Source organism: Podarcis liolepis (genome assembly GCF_965112155.1).
Source record: "Podarcis liolepis genome assembly, chromosome: 15".
Lineage (NCBI taxonomy): Eukaryota > Metazoa > Chordata > Lepidosauria > Squamata > Lacertidae > Podarcis > Podarcis liolepis.
Window position 1 is genome coordinate 8,655,512 of NC_139566.1, and position 20,305 is coordinate 8,675,816.

The 20,305-nt window shown below is 49.1% G+C and overlaps 2 protein-coding genes across 8 annotated transcripts in view; both read left to right on the forward strand.

Annotated features, from left to right (window-relative positions):
- The window catches only part of DENND4B (DENN domain containing 4B), a 52,227-nt gene extending 40,987 nt beyond the window's left edge, over positions 1 to 11,240 (forward strand). For all 4 annotated transcript variants that reach the window (XM_083476937.1, XM_083476935.1, XM_083476938.1 and 1 more), the window contains 6 exons: positions 179 to 368; positions 1,368 to 1,613; positions 4,554 to 4,659; positions 6,458 to 6,623; positions 8,296 to 8,360; positions 9,665 to 11,240. In XM_083476937.1, the coding sequence (XP_083333063.1) occupies positions 179 to 368; positions 1,368 to 1,613; positions 4,554 to 4,659; positions 6,458 to 6,623; positions 8,296 to 8,360; positions 9,665 to 9,810 (919 nt within the window). In that variant the 3' untranslated portion in view covers positions 9,811 to 11,240. The remainder of the gene's footprint in view (positions 1 to 178; positions 369 to 1,367; positions 1,614 to 4,553; positions 4,660 to 6,457; positions 6,624 to 8,295; positions 8,361 to 9,664) is intronic.
- Positions 11,241 to 19,822: 8,582 nt separating this feature from the next.
- GATAD2B (GATA zinc finger domain containing 2B) overlaps positions 19,823 to 20,305 on the forward strand; it is a 65,742-nt gene continuing 65,259 nt past the window's right edge. For 2 of the 4 annotated variants that reach the window (XM_083477170.1, XM_083477172.1), the window contains exon 1: positions 19,893 to 20,052. The gene's annotated coding sequence lies outside the window, so the exon portion shown is untranslated. Of the gene's footprint in view, positions 20,053 to 20,305 lie in introns of all 4 variants that reach the window. The other 2 variants (XM_083477164.1, XM_083477173.1) reach the window with 2 other exon arrangements.

The window sequence follows — 20,305 nt, forward strand, 5'->3', positions numbered from 1 at the left end:
TAGTTTTCTAGGTACAGGGATTTATTTATTACACATATGGACATGTGATTTTCCCTTTTTTTAAAGTAAGGCTCTAGTCCTCATGTTTGCAAAAAAAAATAAATAAAAAGAAGGACTAGAATACATTGGCATATATATTGAGTAGATGTTTTTCTCTCCATCATTTCCGCCTCCCCAGCATCGCGGACACCTCGGACACCAGCTCTATCTCCTCCGACTGGCCGCGGGACAGCGAAGCCCCCGCCCCAGGGAGCCAGGGCCCCGTCCTCAGCGACCGCTCCCACTGCCTGTCTCTGGATGAAGCTGAGCCGGAACCCGGAAGGGAGTCCAGGGCTGGGTCTCTGTGCAACGGCTTCACCGAGTCTCCGGTACGGATGGGCTTGGGGGAGAACCTGGCTAGAAAATGGAGGAGTTGCGATGAGAGGAGGAGCAACACGGAGAGCCCAAGGGCCTTATTCCCGTTTGGGCAAGCTCTCGAGGGCCGCGTGATGCTAGTGGTGGGCGGAGCCAGAGGCGGAAGTGGGCGGGGCAACACATGTAAATGGCACCTTTGCACGATGGGCTAGTTCCTGCTACAGGCAAGAGACTCACCCAGGGAAGCCAGAGGGCATAATCAGGGTTCAAGGGAGGGTAGGACTCGAACCCGTGGCTTCAGTCACAGGGGAAAAACACTTAGGGTACAAAGCAGGCCTGGTGTATATGGAGGGCCGCATCTGGCCCCTGAGCCTGTGGTCCCCACCCTCCCCTCCCCCCATTCTAGCTAGACAGGCCTATTTTGAACCCGGGCTCACCCCCTTGGCATTAAATGCTGCGGACTTGCTTCTGGAACTTTTGAAGTTGGCTTGATGCCGTATGGCCACGTTCGATCCCTACCAGGCATGGCGCCGGGCCTTCGATTTAGCTTCTTTAAAGTAAAATTCAAAAATCAACTTTCTAGTCCTCACCAAAATCTGATACTGCCTCTTGCTTGCCTGGTGTTTGTATGAGTGTGCATGTAGAAATTTATTCAGACATTTATTCTTACAGTTAAGAATAAGAACTGCCAGAAACATACCAAGGTGAAATTCAGATTAACCTCTTGTCTTCCTGTTGCCTCTGGCCCTGCCCATTGTTGCAATGTGGCCCCCAGAAGCTTGCCAGGAGAGCAAGTGGTAGGCGATTCTCCGTCCAGAGCACTGATCCAAGCATTCCCCCTCTGTATAAGTCAGCTTCCTGTTTTCCTACCTATCCATTTTTTTATCCTGGCCCCTTTTTTATATTGTGGGGTCCGGCAGTAAAGTTGAAAACGGGCGAGAGCAACGCAAGGGTTGACGTAAGTCGCGACGCCTTCCTTGTTCTTACCTGTGCTTCGTTCCCCCCGCTTCCAGGTTCCTCAGGGTCCAGCCCCCGAAGTGGAACACCTGGCCTTTGCCTACCTGAGCCCCTTAGTCCTGCGGAAGGAGCTGGAGACCCTCCTGGAGAACGAGGGAGGGGACTTCCTGTCTCAGCCGGAGCTGGTGGACAACCACCCAATCATCTACTGGAACCTGGTGTGGTACTTCCAGCGCCTGGGGCTGCCCAGCAGCCTCCCCCAGCTGCTCCTGGCTAGCAAGCACTTCCAGTCAGCGCCGCAGGTGACTCCTCTCCCCTTCCCTCCTTATCCTTACAGGAACAACCCTGCGAAATAGGTTGGACCAAGAGAGGTGGGAACCTTCTATGTGTTACGATATGAAAGCAATGCGGCAGCGAGCTGCACCTAGCTGGAAAGCAAAACATGATGGGAATGTTGGGACTGTTCCGTGGGAAACAGAGGGACAGTCTATTCACTGTGCGGAGCACCGGAATTAGCTCAGAGTGTAATATGAGCTGTACAGGAAGTACAGAAGGTGCAGTTTTAGTCTCTCGCCTGTTGGAGTTTGAAGGGAGCAGACGTGTTTTCTGTAACGCTGCAAGGACAGAAATAAAGACATGTAAATACATTTCTGTCTATCTCTTTCCCCTCCCTGGGGGGGAGCAGGGAAGAGTGGTGTGTCCTTCTCACGCTGAGTAGGATCGCCGATCGCAAGCTTGCCTGGATCCTGCCGGGAAATGCAGACAGGGAGGTCAACCGGAGATTCAAGCCGGGTGCCTGGAGAGTGGCCAGTTTCCTCTGATAAGGCTTGAATCCCGACACTATGGCCCTCCAACACATTGTTGGACTCCAACTCCCATCAACCCCAGGCAGCCTGGCCCAATGGTCAGGGGTGATGGGAGGCCATTGATATCTAAAGGACCAGAGATTCCCCTGCCCTGGAGACACATCCCAGCCAATCAGGGATCATATACTAAATACAATTGCAGAGGTGTAAAGCAGGGGCACAGAGCCTGTTGCCCTCCAGAAATTGCTGGACTCCCAACTCCCAGCAGTCAGGGTGATGGGAGTTTACACCTCTGAAAGTGCATAAAAGCCATGCGGCCTAGGACCTACGTACCTACGGGACTGCCTCTCCTGGTATGCCCCGCGGAGGACCTCAAGGTCCACAGATAACAACACTTTGGAGGTCCCAGGTCGCAAGGTGGTTAGGCTGGTTTCAACTAGGGCCAGGGCCTTTTCAGCACTGGCCCCAACGTGGTGGTACGCTTTGTCACAAGAGACTAGGGCCCTGCGGGACTTGACATCTTTCCGCAGGGCCTGCAAGACAGAGATGTTCCGCCTGGCCTTTGGTTTGGACTCAGGCTGACCTTTGTTTCCCTCCCCTTAGGGTATTGATTTATCAGCTATTTTAAAATGAGGCTGCATTTTAAATTGCATTTTAACCTGTATTTTACATTGGTTCCCGCCCCCCCTTTTCCCCCTATTATGTTTTTACTGTGATTTTATTGGTGTTAGCCGCCCTGAGCCCAGCTCTGGCCAGGGAGGGCGGGATATACAGTGGTGCCCCGCAAGACGAATGCCTCGCAAGACGGAAAACCTGCTAGACGAAAGGGTTTTCCGTTTTTGAGCTGCTTCGTAAGACGATTTTCCCTATGGGCTTGCTTTGCAAGACGAAAACGTCTTGCGAGTGTTCCGATTTTTTTTTGCTCCCCCCCCCTTTTTCTAAGCCGCTAAGCTGCTAATAGCCTTTTATCCGCTAATCCGCTAAGCCTTTAATAGCCGCTAAGCCTTTAATAGCCGCTAATAGCGCTAAGCCGCTAAGCCGCTACAGTGGTGCCCCGCAAGACGAATGCCTCGCAAGACGGAAAACTCGCTAGACAAAAGTGTTTTTCGTTTTGGAGGTGCTTCGCAAAACGAATTTCCTATGGGCTTGCTTCGCAAGACGACAATGCCTTGCGAGTTCCTGTGGGGGTTTTTTCCTTTCCTCCCCCCTTTTTCTAAGCCACTAAGCCGCTTATCAGCTGATCCGATCAGCAGATAAGCCGCTAATAGCGCTAATCCATCAATGGGCTTGCTTCGCAAGACGAAAAAACCGCTAGACGAAGAGAATCACAGAACGGATTAATTTCGTCTTGCGAGGCACCACTGTAATAGGGTTGCTTCGCAAGACGAAAAAACCGCTAGACGAAGAGACTCGCGGAACGGATTAATTTCGTCTTGCGAGGCACCACTGTAAATAAAATTTATTTTATTATTATTATTATTATTTGATATGTGATCTCTGATTGGCTGGGACATGTTTCACACAGTGAGCCTGTGGTCCTGCCACTCACATTAGCCCTGGCCATCCCTGGTGATGGGAGTTGTAGTCTAGCAACTTCTGGTTCCTCCCCACTGCCCTAAAGCAAGTTGTCCAGAAATTGTCCTGTGACTTTCCTACCGTAAGAGATCTGACAGGAAGATCTGCTCAGTAGTGGAACCGTCTCCCTCAGGAGGTTGTGGACTCTCCTTCCTTGGAGAGATTGGGTGGTCATCTGTCCTGGATTCTTTATCTGAGATTCCTGTATTTCGGGGGGGGGTTGGGCTAGATGACCCTCGGGGTCCCTTCCAACTCTACAATTCCATGATTCTGTTACCAGGGTTGGGAGGAGCCAGGGTGTGGCCCTCCAAGTGTTGCTAGACTCCAACTCCCCTCATCCCTGACCATTGGCTTCTCAATACGGCTTGCACTGCAGCTGTGATACTTGGCTTATATTTCAGCTGCCGGTCCGTTAATAACATCACAGTTATTTTACTGACCGATTGGTTAATTATGCAACTTGACTTAAGTTGTACCTGCGGTGTTTCATTACGCCATTGTTATTTATTGTCGGGAAGCCGCTTTGGGATCGGTATGAGTGGACAGCAACATAGAAAGACAGAGTACAGTGGTACCTCGGGTTACATACGCTTCAGGTTACATATGCTTCACGTTACAGACTCCGCCAACCCAGAAATAGTACCTCGGCTTAAGAACTTTGCTTCAAGATGAGAGCAGAAATTGTGCTCTGGCGGTGTGGCGGCAGCAGGAGGCCCCATTAGCTAAAGTGGTGCTTCAGGTTAAGAACAATTTCAGGTTAAGAACGGACCTCCGGAACAAATTAAGTTCTTAACCTGAGGTACCACTGTATTTGTTTTGTGCTCTCTGACCTTCCCCAATGACCGCCCTCCCTCTCCACAGGGCTTGCCTCAGGAGGGGCTTCTCGTGAACGTACGTTTGGTCTGGGATGTTTTGACGCCAGACCCCGACAGCTACCCCCCGCTTTACGTCCTCTGGAGGTTCCACGGTAAGAACGGCGGATTCTGGGAATAGCAAGACCACGAGTTACCTTTTCGTGGGGTTGCTACGGGAGGGGAGGGACCATACCAGGAGATGGCCTGCCCCCGCCACGTCCTGTTTGTTCACTGTGTGGACTCTTGAGCTAGATAGGTGTGATCCCATTTAGCCTTTCACCAGATGTGTTTGTGAGGAGTGGAGCTTCCATGTTCAAGAGCAGTCTGCTTCTCTGTCCTGGGGGCAAACAGCAGGGGAGGCCTAATCCATCCATCCATTCATTTATTCAACTTGTATAACCACTTCACGTTTCAGCAGAAATCTCTTTTACCTATCCCGCCACCTCAAAAGAAGATTATACGGGCAACTCCCAGTTTCCACGAGGGTTACATAATGCGGCATGTCAGTGAAATCACGAATATTTGAAACACTATTGTAAAAAGCCTGCAAACGCCACAGTTGCTCCCTCTAAGCCTCCTTGCCCAAACTCCAACTCTCCACAGACCTTAACGGTCGGTGCAAGGGCTTCCTGGGATTGAACCTGCAACGGCTCGTGGGTTGCTAGGCTCTGTTTCTGTGCCTTTTTTTTTGCCCTTTCTACGCTCTTTTTTAGGGTCATTTTTTTGCCACTTCTGGGCTTGGGGCAATGCGCGCTCACGCATGCCTTGAACACACATAATTGATATAATGCAATGTAAGAAATAGGGATGGAGCTATGTAGAGGCATTGGCTGGCTTCACAGTTTTTCCCACACTGTGATTTTTGCATAACACACACACACACACACACACACACACACACACACACACACATCATGATTCGTGATATATTGCCAGGTCAAAAATTATGAAAGCAATATCGCGATATGGACTTCAGACCGGTTTTGGACGATATATCGCCCAGCCCTGACATCCATCGTGATTTGCGATATACCGTCCAACCTTGGTTCCCAAATGGCTTAGTTGCCGAACAAATCAGCTCCCGAATGCCACAAACCCAGACGTAAGTGTTTCGGTTTGCGAACGTTTTTCAGAAGCCAAACGTCAGACGCGGCTTCAACTTGAGTGCAGGAAGCTCCTGCAGCCAATCGGAACCTGTGCCTTGGTTTTCGAACAGTTTCGGGAGTTTGAGAACCAAGGTACCACTGTATTGCCAGGTCAACAATTATGAAACCAATATCACGATATGGACTTCAGACCGGTTTTGGGCAATATATTGATAAATATTGAGACCTCCGGGTATAGGGCGGTATATAAAGTCAACCAATAAAATAAATATCCCTAGCGCGGTCACACGTCAGTTGGATGTGCATAAACACAGTACATACTTAGGCACACACTCTCTGTCTCTCATGCCCCATATAGTGCAAAATTCACAGAGTACCAAATACTGTTACAGCTATTAATAACGGGAGGGAATCCACATTTTGTGCAACACAGTTAAGCAGCAGCAAGTCATAGAATCATAGAATCATAGAGTTGGAAGAGACCACAAGGGCCATCGAGTCCAACCCCCTGCCAAGCAGGAAACACCATCAGAGCACTCCTGACATATGGTTGTCAAGCCTCTGCTTAAAGACCTCCAAAGGAGGAGACTCCACCACACTCCTTGGCAGCAAATTCCACTGCCGAACAGCTCTTACTGTCAGGAAGTTCTTCCTAATGTTTAGGTGGAATCTTCTTTCTTGTAGTTTGGATCCATTGCTCCGTGTCCGCTTCTCTGGAGCAGCAGAAAACAACCTTTCTCCCTCAAAGCAATATGCATAAGTCCGCTTGCAGACACGTAACCGCCTTTCTTCGCACCCCACCCAGGTAACATCCCCACCCGCCTCCAGTCCTGGCGCCGACACAACCACCCCTTCTCGCTCTCGTTCCTGGAGGCTGTGTTGAGCTCGGTCGGGATGGGCGAGATGCACAAGGCCATCTCTCTGTTCCTGGACACGGTGAAGGAGCAGTCCGGCACGGCACACATGCCCAGGTACGGTTTCTCCTCTCCTGCCCCTCTGCCCACCCACTCCTGCACGTCCCTGCGGCAAGCTTGGACCCACCTGGCCCAGTGTTGCCTACACTGGCTGGCAGAGGCCGTCTGGGGTTTCAGGCGACAGTCTTTCCCCAGCCCTGCCTGGGCATGTCAAGGAATTGAAGCTTGGGCGTTCTGCATGCAAGGCAGGTGTCCTGCTACTCTGCCACGGCCCTCTCCTCTAAAGATAAAAGTAGGATGCTACTTCCCATGCTTCTGGATGAAGGGTATATTTAAATAGTCACAGAGGAAGACGCCTTATATTAAGTCAGACTGTTGGGATTTGGGGCAGACATACCTGGAGATGGCAGAACCAGAGGCCTTCCTCGTCCAAGGCAAGTGCCCTGTTGCTTTAATAATAATAATAATAATAATAATAATAATAATAATAATAATAATAATAATAATTTTTATTTATATCCCGCCCTCCCCAGCTGAAGCCGGGCTCAGGGCAGCTAACAACAATAAAATAGTACAACCTTCTAAAATCATTTCATTACAAAATTAATTCAAATCAAATTGATGGCAACCATTAGGCTAAAGGTCTGTGAAGATTGCCAGAGGAGGGAGTCAGGCTGTGCCCTGACCAAAGGCCTGGTGGAACAGCTCTGTCTTGCAGGCCCTGCAGAAAGATGTCAAGTCCCACAGGGCCCTTGTCTCTTGTGACAGAGCATTCCACCAGATTGGAGCCACAGCCGAAAAAGCCCTGGCTCTAGTTGAGGCCAGCCTAACCTCTCTGTGGCCTGGGACCTTCAGGATGTTTTTATTTGAAGACCGTAAGTTCCTCTGTGGGACATACCAGGAGAGGTGGTCCCGTAGGTACGAGGGTCCTAAGCCGTATAGGGCTTTAAAGGTTAAAACCAGCACCTTGAACCTGATCCTGTACTCCACCGGGAGCCAGTGCAGCTGGTCTAGCACCGGGTGAATGTGATCTCACAGCAAGGACCCCGTAAGGAGTCTTGCTGCGGCATTCTGCACTCGCTGGAGTTTCTGGGTCAGTCTCAAGGGCAGCCCCATGTAGAGCGAGTTACAATAATCCAGTCTGGAGGTGACCGTCGCGTGGATCACAGTGGCTAGGTCAGGGCGAGAGAGGTAAGGAGCCAACTGCTTAGCTTGGCGGAGATGAAAAAATGCCGCCTTTGTTATAGCTGTAATCTGCGCCTCCATGGAGAGGGAGGTATCGAAGATTACACCCAAACTCTTAACGGACGTGCTGGCACTAATTGCACCCCCGCAAGAGATGGGAGTTGCCCCCCCAATCCCATATCGTCCCGTCCCAGCCAAAGGACCTCTGTCTTTGAAGGATTTAATTTTGCCTTGATCCTTTCCCTAAAGGCAAGCCAAGATTCCAGTCCTCATGAAGAAAGGGGTGTGTGTAATAGGAACATAGGAACATAGGGAGCTACCTCTCAGTCTTTTGGACCATCCAACTCAGTGCTGTCTGCACTGACTGACAGCATCTCGCCACAGTTTCAGGCAGCCATACCGGGAGATGCTGGGGTTTAAAGTGGGGGCCTTCTACGTGCAAGGCAGGTGCTCTGTTGCCAAGCTACAAAATTCCCCATGGGTGCCTTCACAGGGACTTTTGCGCTGCTCTGATTCCCTCTCCTCGTTCTCTTCTCCTCCTTAGGAGTGTTTACCACGAGATTCTCTTCCTGAAGCTGGCAGCCCTGGGCAGAGACCACGTGGACATTGGTAAGTGCAAGGCCCCTGCATCCCGGAGGGGTTTGAATGGCACAAGCCACATGGAGACAGAGGATGTCTGGAGAGCTGCTGCTGGCCAGTGTAGGCACTGCTGAGCTGGTTGGGCCTGTGGTCTGTATAAGGCAGCCTCTGAAGTTCCTAAGCAGGAAGGGGAAGTGAGAAAGAGATCTCCACACCCAGCAATTTCACAAGTCATTACCTACACAGGCTACATCCATGAGGTCTAGGAACTTGCTTGTATTTCTTCCCCCCAAAGGAAAAAGGCTAACGTTCTCAAGAATCTTTATGGCACTGTCTTTGCATCCATGAAGTTTGAAAATTTTGTTGCATTGTACATTTTTGAGATCTGTTTTTCCTTACCCTCTTAACAGTTTGATTTCAAAGTCTTCTCTTCGTTCTGCATATCTATTTTTTAAAAATATTTCATTTACTTGACAATACTGAAACCAATCGGATATCCATTCTCTTCTTGTTTTTTTAAGGTTTACAACCACCTTCAGAAAAATTTGATGTAGCCCATTATGCCCCCATATTTATTTTCTTTTGTGGGAAATAGCCCCAGGGGCGTTTTTCTTTCCAGTAGGTTTTTGTGCCCGGTCCACACTCCATATAGACTGCTTCTTACAATAGGATTTAAAAAATTCTTTGTGGACTTTTACCTCCTAAATCCTCACGATGCTGAAGTGCAAATTCGAGGGGCTTTCTTTGTGTCCATGAGGCCTAGAAACCTGCCTGTGTTTATTTAAAAATGAAAGGAAGAAAAACGCTGAAATTCTCAGGATGCTGAGTTCCACAAGGTCTAGAAACCTGAGATCCAGCTGTCAGGTCCCTCTGCTTCTCCCACAGCAGTTCTCCACCTGTGGGTCCCCAGATGTTGTTGGACTACAACTCCCATCATCCCTAGCTAGCAAGGCCAGAAGAGTTTGGATTTGATATCCCGCTTTATCACTACCCTAAGGAGTCTCAAAGTGGCTAACATTCTCCTTTCCCTTCCTCCCCCACAACAAACACTCTGTGAGGTGAGTGGGGCTGAGAGACTTCAGAGAAGTGTGACTGGCCCAAGGTCACCCAGCAGCTGCATGTGGAGGAGCGGGGAATCGAACCCGGTTCACCAGATTACGAGTCCACTGCTCTTAACCACTACACCACACTGGCTCTGTCACTCTGCCAGAGCTCAGGGATGATGGGAGTTGTAGTCCAACAACATCTGGGGACCCACAGGTTGAGAACCGCTGTAAGAAGAAACCTGGAGAAGCGGGAGCGCCTTCACTTTCTGCCTCTTCCCCTCTCTGCAGCCGACTTCGACAAGAAATACAAATCTGCCTATTCTAAGCTGGCCAGCAGCGTGGGAAAGGAGACTCTGAAGCAATGGAGAGCCCAGCCGCTCACCTCCAAGGCCATCGACTGCCGGAAAAGCTTTGGGGCCAACCTGGAATGCTAGTGGGGGGGTCACCCGTGCCGCCGCCGCCAATCTTCCCCCCTGCCGTTTCACCTCTGGCACCCCCACCCTCCAATTCCTGCAACATAGGAATCGCCAAGGACACAACGGGAGCTGATAACCAAATCGTGGCGGGAGCCGGTTGCTGCCACCACAGGACCTCCTCTGGGGCAGACTAGGGGACCCCGGAACGAGAGGCCTGGCACCGTCCTCTCCTCAGAGACCCCTCTGGTCCTCATACCCCCCAGAGCTGGGGTGGGGTATCCCTACGCCAGCCGGCAGTGGGGAGACGGCAGGTCTCAGGGACCACTTGCATATTGAGGTTTCGGGAGCGCCTCTCCCCATCCCTTCTGTCCCAGCACTGCACTCTGCACGTGCATGAGAACACCCGGACGCCGTCCCCTCCCTCTCCCGTCTCCCCCCTTCCTCCCCACCCGGGTCGACCCCTCCCAGAGCTCCTCTATATTTTTGTGCACTGTGTTCATTTCTGGAAGGCAAGTCTGCCCATTTCTTCCCGCGACACATCAGGGTTCAATTCAGGAAGAGGGCAACCCATCTCAAAGCCAAGTTGGGTTTTTGTTTTTTGTTTTTACCGTCAGTGTTCTTTTTCCGGGGTTGGGTGGGGGTGGGAAGGGGGGGAGAGAGAGAGAGCTATTTTATAATTTATTTATTGTCGAGACCTTTTTCGTTGTTGTCGTCGTCGCTTCTGCTTTAACTGCCGAAAAGAGGAGCCCGCTAGCAGGTGATGGGGTGGTTGGGGTTGAAGAGCCCATTCTACAAGCCCACCTCCCTCTTTCTCTGCTTTGCCAGCCCCTTCCCCAAGGGAAGGGTTGTCTCCAGCTAAGTTCTGCTCAGACTTGTTGAAATTAATGAAGTTGGGCCCCATCCGCACTACATATTTAAAGCGGTATCATACCACTTTAAACAGTCATTGCTCCCCCCAAAGAATCCTGGGAGATGTAGTTCGTTAAGGGTTCTCAGAGTTCTTAGGAGACCTCTCTTCCCCCTCACAGAACTATAATTCCCAGAGTTCCCTTAAGGAGAAAGGTTGATGGTTAAACCACTCTGGGATTTGTAGCTCTGGGAAGGGAACAGGGGTCTCCGTGCAACTCTCTGCAATATATTAACAAACCGCAGCTCCCAGAATGCTTTGGTGCGGGGAGCTGTGATTTTTTAAAGTGGTATAGTAGGGCTTTAAATGTATGTTGCGGGTGCAGCCTAGCTTAGGCCCATTAATTTCAGCGAGTCTGAGCAGAACAAACGTTCGGTGCAACCCGGCGTGTCGTCCCGCCACCCCACTTTCTCCTCAGGGCTCGGATTGTGCAATATGGAGGCTGATCTCCATCAAGACCCTATTTGTTGTATTCTTCATTTTGTTGGTTTGTCCGTTTCGATGTTCCCGGTTCTGTAAATAAAGAGGCTTCTGTATTTTCCTTCCGGGGTACTGCACACGCGTCTTCGATTGGGGCACAAGAGGAGGCCGGGCTCAGGTTCGCCTCAGAAACCCAAGTCCGTAAATACGACAACAGAACGTGAAGATCTGCTTTAATGTGTGATCCCTGATGGGTTGGGATGTGTGTTTGTGGGCCCCCCATACATTTAAAGTGCTGCGAGACCACTTTAAACAGTCAGGGCCTCCCCTAAAAGATTCTGGGACCTGTCGTTTCTTAAGGGAGCTGAGAGTTGTTAGGAGACCCCAGCTCCACACATAGAACTGCAATTCCCAGAGTTCTCTGGGAAGAGAGATGGACTGCTAAACCATTCTGTCTGAAACCCCACAGAGTCAGGACAAAATAAAAAAATTCCTTCCAGTAGCACCTTAAAGACCAACTAAGTTAGTTCTTGGTATGAGCTTTCGTGTGCATGCACACTTCTTCAGATACCTAGACTTCTTCTTCAGATACTTCAGAGTCAGGACAGACAGTAGTAAACTACATTGACCCAATGATCCAAACTGGAGGTATAAAGCCCCTTCCTACGTTCTTCAGGTCGTTTGGAGCCATGAGGACTGGAATCCTAACATTCGTTTTAGGGGAAAGACCACCGCTCAGTGTTGTAGCACCTGTTGTAAGTGCAACAGAGCCCAAATCCCATCTCCAGCTTCTCAAGATGGGATGTGTTCAAACCCCAGAGAGCTACTGGCCAGTCCATGCAGAGCAGCGATGGGGAAACACTGGCCCTCCAGATATTCCTGAACTTCACCACCTCACTCAGCATGGCCAATGGTCAGGAGTTGTATTCAAGGAGTGTCTAGGGTGAGACAAACTGTTAAGTTGCGGGTGAACATATCAGACGACACAGCGATTCTTCAAACAGCTCTTGTTTATTCACAGGCCAGAACTGAACTGAACTGAAGGACTCAGTCAGCCTGCTTATATTAGAGCTCCAGTACCACGTTACTCTAACAACTTTCTAAAACTATCCAATCACTGAACTTCACTTTCGATCCTTCATTTGCATAACTATCTACAGTACCCCCCTGCTGGCCCAGGGTGAGAACTTCAGTACATAACACAAACATTCCCCCTCCCTGGTATAAACAGTCCTAAACTAGATGTACTGGCAGGTCTAACTCGGCAAATGGCAGTTTTTAAATGTTTCTAAGGCCACATCTGTGCCATACATTTAAAGCCATTTTAAGAGCCATGACTCCCCCAGCCACACCCCCAAAGAATTCTGGGAAGTGTAGTTGGTTGAGAGCTACAATTCCTTGACAAGAGGAATTGGTTGATAAGAGCCAACTAATTCTGGTTTAGTCCTCGCCCTCCCTCCACAAAGGCCACGTGGAGACTAAGGAGGTTGCAGGGAGCCAGGGTCGCCCACCGGAACGATGGCAAGGCCACAAGCGCACCATCCATTTAAAGCACTTTTAGCCAGTCATGGCTCCCTTTGCAGAATTATGAAGGGTCCTGGGAATTTGCTAGGAGACCCTTCTATTCCTCTCCCAGAGTTGTAGCTCTGAATGCGACTTAATTAAGGAGGTGGGCAGGAGGAGCGGCCCCAATGGACCAGCCTCCACTATCTGGTGTCAGCAGTGGAGGGATTCAAAATGGCGCCCCCAAGAGCATTATGGGAAACGCGAAATCTTGGCTCATGGACCCAGGGCAAGTTCTGGTGGAGTCTCCTGGGTTGCTGAGGCTCCAGACCTGTCTACCAGCACAACCCTGTGCAAGTTTGCTCAGAATTCACCCCCGCTGTGTTTAATGGGGCTTCCTTTCCCCACGTGCGTGGAGGACCGCTGCCTGAGACCAAACACTCCACGTTCTTATAGGATGGAGGACGTCACACCAGGAAAACAAACCTCAATTGTGTTGTTTTGTTCTTTAACGGGACGGAGGAAATCGGCCAGGAACTGAATCGCCAGCCTCCCCTGGGATGACCTTGCCAGACTTTTGGCGCTGGGGCTTGCCAGAAATAGCCTGTTTAGGAAATCAATACTTCCCTCGCTTTCTGTTTGGGGTGGCAGAAGCTTATTGGCCCCTGCCGCTCCACCGTCATCCGTACTTGTGGGGAGGGCCCAGAGCCTGTCAGTCATGTGCCGCCAGCCAATGAGGGGCAGAGAAGCAGAAGGAAGCCATAGATCCAGGCCGGAGTCCCAACTGGCGCCGTGCCATCTTTCCTTTTGTAAACTGGCAGCCATGTTGAGTCCTGGCGATATCTGGGCTTCGGGGACTGCTGTACAGGGTTTTTTTAAAAAATATATTTTAGGCTTGCCGCCACTGCCCCCTGTTCTTTTCTCCTTTATTGCATTCTCTTTGATGAAGAGCCATAGCTCTAGGCATGCTTTCCCCCCCAAAATTTATTTATTTGGTTTTCGAATTACAGAGATATATCAAACATAAATCATAACAACAAGGTTCCAATCTCCTGGACTTCCATCCTCCCCTTTATGGGTCTTATTATTAATCATTTCCTCCCAGATCTTTTATGATACTCCAAATCCTTTACCTCTTCTGTTATGTCCAGAATTCAGACTTAAACTGCAAGTGTTACTCCAATCCTCCTAACGATTTTAACTGTTTACAATGGTCTTTAAGATAAGTTATAAATTCTCCCCATTCATTTTAAAATTTTAGTCTTCCTGATTTCTGATTCTTCCCGTCGTTTTAGCCATTTCAGCATACTCCCATTAACTACATCTGCCATTCTTCTCTGGTCGGGACTTTATCTTCTTTCCTTCTCTAGGCCAGTAACATCTGTGCAGCTGTGGTCACATACATAAATAGTATTTTCTGCTTCTTTGGGATTTCGGCACCTAGAATTCCTAAAAGGTGCCGAATTCCTGCCGGAGTGGTACCTATTTATCTACTTGCACTTTGACGTGCTTTCGAACTGCTAGGTTGGTAGGAGCAGGGACCGAACAACGGGAGCTCATCCCCTCGCGGGGATTCGAACCGCCGACCTTCTGATCGGCAAGTCCTAGGCTCTGTGGTGTAACCCACAGTGCCACCCGCATCCCTCGGCTTTACCTTAGGACGTCCCTATTTTTTTTGGAGAAATGTTGGAGGATACAAAGCTCTGACTCGAAGTAAGGCAGCATTGCATGTTTAGTATTTAAAACAGTTTCAGTCCCCAGTAACTCCGGGTAGAAAACTCCCTGCCTGGAACCCTGGAATGCCACTGCCAGTCAGTGTAGACAATACTGGACTGAATGGGTCCATGTTCTGACTCCATGTAAGACATATTCCTGTGTTCCTTTCCGAAACATTTTGGGTTGGTTTGAAGGCAGAACCTTTGGCGGGGTGTAGCTTAGGTGGGCAAAGGCCCTGACTAGGAAACAGCTGATTCTGGGTTCAATTCCTGCTGGTGCCAAAATCCCTCCAATAATAATAATAATAATATTTTTTATTTATACCCCGCCCTCCCCAGCCAAGGCCAGGCTCAGGGCGGCTAACAAACAATAATAAAAACAAGTTGAATGAATACAACTTAAAAACAAGATTAAAATACAACATTAAAATATTGAAACATTAAAATATTAAAATGCAGCCTCATCACAGGAGGAGAAAGGAAAAAGAAAGAGGGGGAGGGAATCAAATTGGCTCCAAGCCAAAGGCCAGGCGGAACAACTCTGTCTTACAGGCCCTGCAGAAAGAAATCAGATCCTGCAGGGCCCTGGTCTCATGAGACAGAGCGTTCCACCAGCCCGGAGCCAGTGTTGAAAAGGCCCTGGCTCTGGTTGAAGCTAGTCTAACTTCCTAGGGCCCGGGACCTCTAGGGTGTTGCTATTTATGGACCTTGAGGCTCTCCGTGGGGCATACCGGGAGAGGCGGTCCCGTAGGTATGAGGGTCCTAGGCCATGAAGGGCTTTAAAGGTCAAAACCAGCACCTTAAATCGGACCCTGTACTCCACCGGGAGACAGTGCAGCTGGAAAAGCACTGGGTGAATATGCTCCCATGGCAGAGACCCCATGAGGAGCCTTGCTGCAGCATTCTGCACCCGCTGGAGTTTCTGGGACAGCTTCAAGGGCAGCCCCACTTAGAGCGAATTACAGTAGTCAAGCCTGGAGGTGACTGTCGCATGGATCACTGTGGCCAGGTCGGGGCGGGAAAGGTAAGGGACCTAGGAGAGGCAGAACCCTCCCATGGCAGAGGTGCACAAAACCTTGCACTATAATCTAATGGGGAAAGCTTGCACCATTTTAAGTGCAGAGAAACTAGGTGGTGACCTGACAGAAGTTTACAAGATTATGCATGGCATGGAGAAAGTGTATTAAAAAATATTTTTGTCCTCCCTATTTCATAACACTAGATATGCAATGAAAGCTGGATGTTGGAAGATTCTGGACAGATAACAGGAGTTAACGTCTTCATGCAGCCTAAGCTTGTGAAGTGAAAGGATAAGAAAGAGGGATTTATATCTAGATGCTAGGATAGAGATGATAAGGAAAACCGGAAGACATAATGAGAGGTAAAGGAGATGGTGTGGGATTGGTGGGAGTCAATGTTTGTTTTTCTTTTTAGTGTTTATATTATTGACTTGTAAGATATGGATTTGGTTTTTTTCGTATGTTGGTTTTTGTGTATTGTTATTTTTTGATATTTTTGTGGTGGTGGTGGTGTTGTGTGGAAAATACTAATAAAAATTAAATTAAAAAACACACACACAAAACTTCTTCATGCAGCCCAGAGCAGAACTATGGAACTCGCTCCCGCAGGAGTCAATTATAGCCACCATCGTGGAGGGTTTAAAAAGAGGATTACATACCCTCCAACATTTCTCCGATGAAAATAGAGACATCCTATTCAACAACAACAATAACAAATTTTATTTTTATTTTATTTATACCCCGCCGATCTGAATGGGTTGCCCAGCCAATTTGGGTGGCTTCCAACATTTAAAAATATAATAAAACATTAAACATTTTAAAACTTCCCTATATAAGGCTGCCTTCAGGTGTCCTCTAGGGACGCGGTTGGCGCTTTGGGTTAAACCACAGAGCCTAGGACTTGCCGATCAGAAGGTCGGCGGTTCGAATACCCGCAATGGGGTGAGCTCCCCTTGCTCGGTCCCTGCTCCTGCCAACCTAGCAGTTTGAAAGCACATCAAAGTGCAAGTAGATAAATAGGTACCACTCTGGCGGGAAGGTAAATGGTGTTTCCGTGCGCTGCTGTGGTCCGCCAGAAGCAGCTTAGTCATGCTGGTCACATAACCCGGAAGCTGTACGCCAGCTCCCTCAGCCAATAAAGCGAGATGAGCACCGCAGCAACAGAGTCGGCCATGACTGGACCTAATGGTCAGGGGTCCTTTAGGCCTAGACAAAACCACAAAGGACAAGGCTATGAATGACAACTAGCCATGATGGCTGTGCATCAATGCTTCTGAATACCACTTGCTGGGAGTCACAAGTGAGGAGAGTGCTCTTACACTCAGGTCCTGCTAATAGGCTTCCCATAATAATAATAATAATAATAATAATATTATAATAATTCATTATTTATACCCCGCCCATCTGGCTGGGTTTCCCCAGCCACTCTGGGGAGCTTCCAACAAAATATTAAAAATACAATAAAACAACAGAAATTAAAAACTTTCCTAAAGAGGGCTGTCTTCAGAAGTCTTCTAAAAGTCAGATAGTTGTTTCTTTCCTTGACATCTGATGGGTGGGCGCCACCACCGAGAAGACCCTCTGCCTGGTTCCCTGTAAGTTCACTTCTGGCAGTGAGGGAACTGCCAGAAAACCCTCGGAGCTGGACCTCAGTGTCCGGGCTGAATGATAAGGGTGGAGACGTTCCTTCAGGTGTACAGGGCCGTTGAGGACTTTAAAGGTCAGCACCAACACTCTGAAGTGTGCTTGGAAATGAGGTGGGAGCCATAAACTGGAACAATATGCCTCAGTTAAAACTATAATAAACACATGTCGCAAGGTGGCTGTGGCAGTTGGTTAGGGGACGGGGAGTGGCTTTATTTATTTATTTTGAATAATCTTTGTTGCATTTTTTTAAAATTTACAAGATGAAAATAAATTAATCCATACACCCACTTGTACAAAAAAAGAAAACGATACATAAAAGAAAGTATGAAAATAAACAAAACAAGAAAAGAAAAATATATTTATCGAATACACAAAATTATTTAAGGAGCACAAACCATAATTTGGATATTCTATACACAAAATTCCTAAAAAGACATTACCCTCATATTCCATATTTTCTATTTTCCTTTACCATTACACTCTGTTCCACTAAGCTGGTTTGAGTCCCGTATATGTTAGTTGACTTCCCTCTTATCTCTTTGCGGTTTCCATATTTCTCTTACATTTAGGTAATCTGTGTTCCATTATTCAATATAAAAATTCCCTTATGTCTGTGAAGTTAGTGTAAGCACAACCAAGTGTTGTTATTGGAACCATATTTTGTCAGATGGGGAGTGGATTCTTTCAGGAGCCAGAGCCTATGTGTTTCCAGGGCTGTTTGAAGATTGACTAATACACAATAAAATATTTTTGCATATGCATTTGTGTGTGTGCACAAATTTGCAACTTGTGTGTGTAACACGTTATCTGCTTGAAACTTAAGTGCAGGATGAAATCTACCTGAACCTGTTTACTTAAAATGTTTCATTTTCTGCCTTCCTTAATAATATATTTGTTACAATGTAGTCAAGAGAAGATGCTTCCCTCAAGGAATGATGGGAGCTGCTAAGAGGATCAGAGCTACAATTCGCAAAGTGGTTTCAATAGCTCTTCCCAGGGCATTCTGGGAATTGCAGCTTTGGGAGGAAGCGGGGAGGGAGGGTTCCTAACAATTCTTAGCACTCTTAACTAACTACAATTCCCAGAATTCCTTGGGGGAAGCCAGGACTGTTCATAATAGTCTCTTCTTTATTTGGCGATCACTCATAGCCAAGTATGATTGTCTTCCATGGACATGGTCTTAACAGTGTGTCCGTAAATGACCGCGGAGGACAATTCTGGATCCACACGTCCTTCCACAGTGGGGAAATAGATTTCCAGACAGGAGTTGATCACTTCTCATTTGTTGTTGTTTATTCGTTTAGCCGTGTCCGACTCTTCGTGACCCCGTGGACACCAGGCACTCCTGTCTTCCACTGCCTCCCGCAGTTTGGTCAAACTCATGTTGGTAGCTTCAAGAACACTGTCCAACCATCTCATCCTCTGTCATTCCCTTCTCCTTGTGCCCTCCATCTTTCCCAACATCAGGGTCTTTTCCAGGGAGTCTTCTCTTCTCATGAGGTGGCCAAAGTATTGGAGCCTTAGCTTCAGGATCTGTCCTTCCAGTGAGCACTCAGGGCTGATTTCCTTAAGAATGGATAGGTTTGATCTTCTTGCAGTCCATTGGACTCTCCAGAGTCTCCTCCAGCACCAGAATTCAAAAGCATCAATTCTTCGGCAATCAGCCTTCTTTATGGTCCAGCTCTCACTTCCATACATCACTACTGGGAAAACCATAGCTTTAACTATACGGACCTTTGTTGGCAAGGTGATGTCTCTGCTTTTTAAGATGCTGTCTAGGTTTGTCATTGCCTTTCTCCCAAGAAGCAGGCGTCTTTTAATTTCGTGGCTGCTGTCACCATCTGCGGCGATCATGGAGAAAGTAAAATCTCTCTTCCCCTTCTATTTGCCAGGAGGTGATGGACTCAGTGGCCATGATCTTTGTTTTTTTTGATAGCGTGATTAAATGCATGCTGTGAATTGGGTGACCTTGGGGAAGTCTTCCAGCCTAGCTTACCTCGCAGGGTTCTTGTGAAGATAACAGGGAGACGACCTCATTGGGCCGTCTTGAGATCTTTAAAGAAAAAGCGGGATATAAATGTGACAATGAACGAAGGGGCAAACGCAACCGAGAGGGAAACCCGTGGCCCTCTGGTTGTTGCTGGACTCCAATTCCCATCAGCCCTCAACCAGCATGTTCAGTGGTCAGGGGTGATGGGAGTTGTAGTCCAGCAAGTATCTGCCTTAAAACTGCCAATCGAAAGCTTTTTAAACTCTGTGTTTGGGGCCATTCCACACACAAGACTAGCAATATAAACACCTTTATTCATTATAATGTGACTGTTTGGCAATTTTGGAAAGAGCCACTCCTGCCAACCTGACTCATTCCAGCCTGGCTTGAGGCCTAGTGCAGGCCAGAAGCCCAAAGACTACTGTACTTCTTTGCCTTTTTCTTGGCTTATTATTATATTTTAATTCATTTTCAATGCCAAATTTGAGGAGGGCAACAAAGGCGAGGGTGGCCAATAGGGGCCAAAATGCCCTGAGGGAAGAGGACGGAAGCCAATCAGGCCTCCTTCCTCCTCCCCCGCCCCCGCACCTTTATTTTTTTTGCCCGCCGACACATCCATCCATGAGGCGGCCGGTTACCCGGATGTGGCGGCTAAAAAGGGGACCCATTAAAAAGGCGCCCCGCGGGGAACTCCGCCGCCGCTCGTTGGCCTCACGCGACGCCACTCACCCGTCCAGCGGAGCCAATGGGCGCCGCCGGGCGGGAAACCCCGCACCCGCCTCGCCGGACCATTGGCCCGAGAGCTCGTCGATCAAATCGCGCCACCCAATGGGCGTCGTAGCTGGCCGTTGGGAGGCGGGCCGTGCCCGGCGGGGCCCGCTGCCCAATCAGGAGCATTGTTTGTGGTGGGTGCCGGCTCCGGCGGCGGCTGCTGGTGGTGGTGTCGGTGGCGCCGCGTCTGCTGTCCGCCGCCAGCCCACCCCTTCCCCTCCCGGCTCCCCGCGCCGCCCTCCGCTCGGCCTGAGGGGCCTCGAACTCCACACGCGAACACCCCGTCAGGTGAGGGGGGAGAATGAAGGGGGCGGGGCTGAGGCGGTGACTGACAGGGGCAGTGCCCTATGGGGGTCCCCCAGCGGGGGGGCCTTCAAATGAGGTGGGGGGTTGTGGACCAGAGTTTTTTGGGGGGGTCAGTTCGGATATTAGGGTTGAGGGGTTTTGTCTGCCGGCCTGTAGTGTGGGTGGCCACCCCCGTGGCCTTTGGGCTTGTGGGGGGGTGTGGGGGTGCAATGAGAAAGAGCTTCAATTTTGGAGG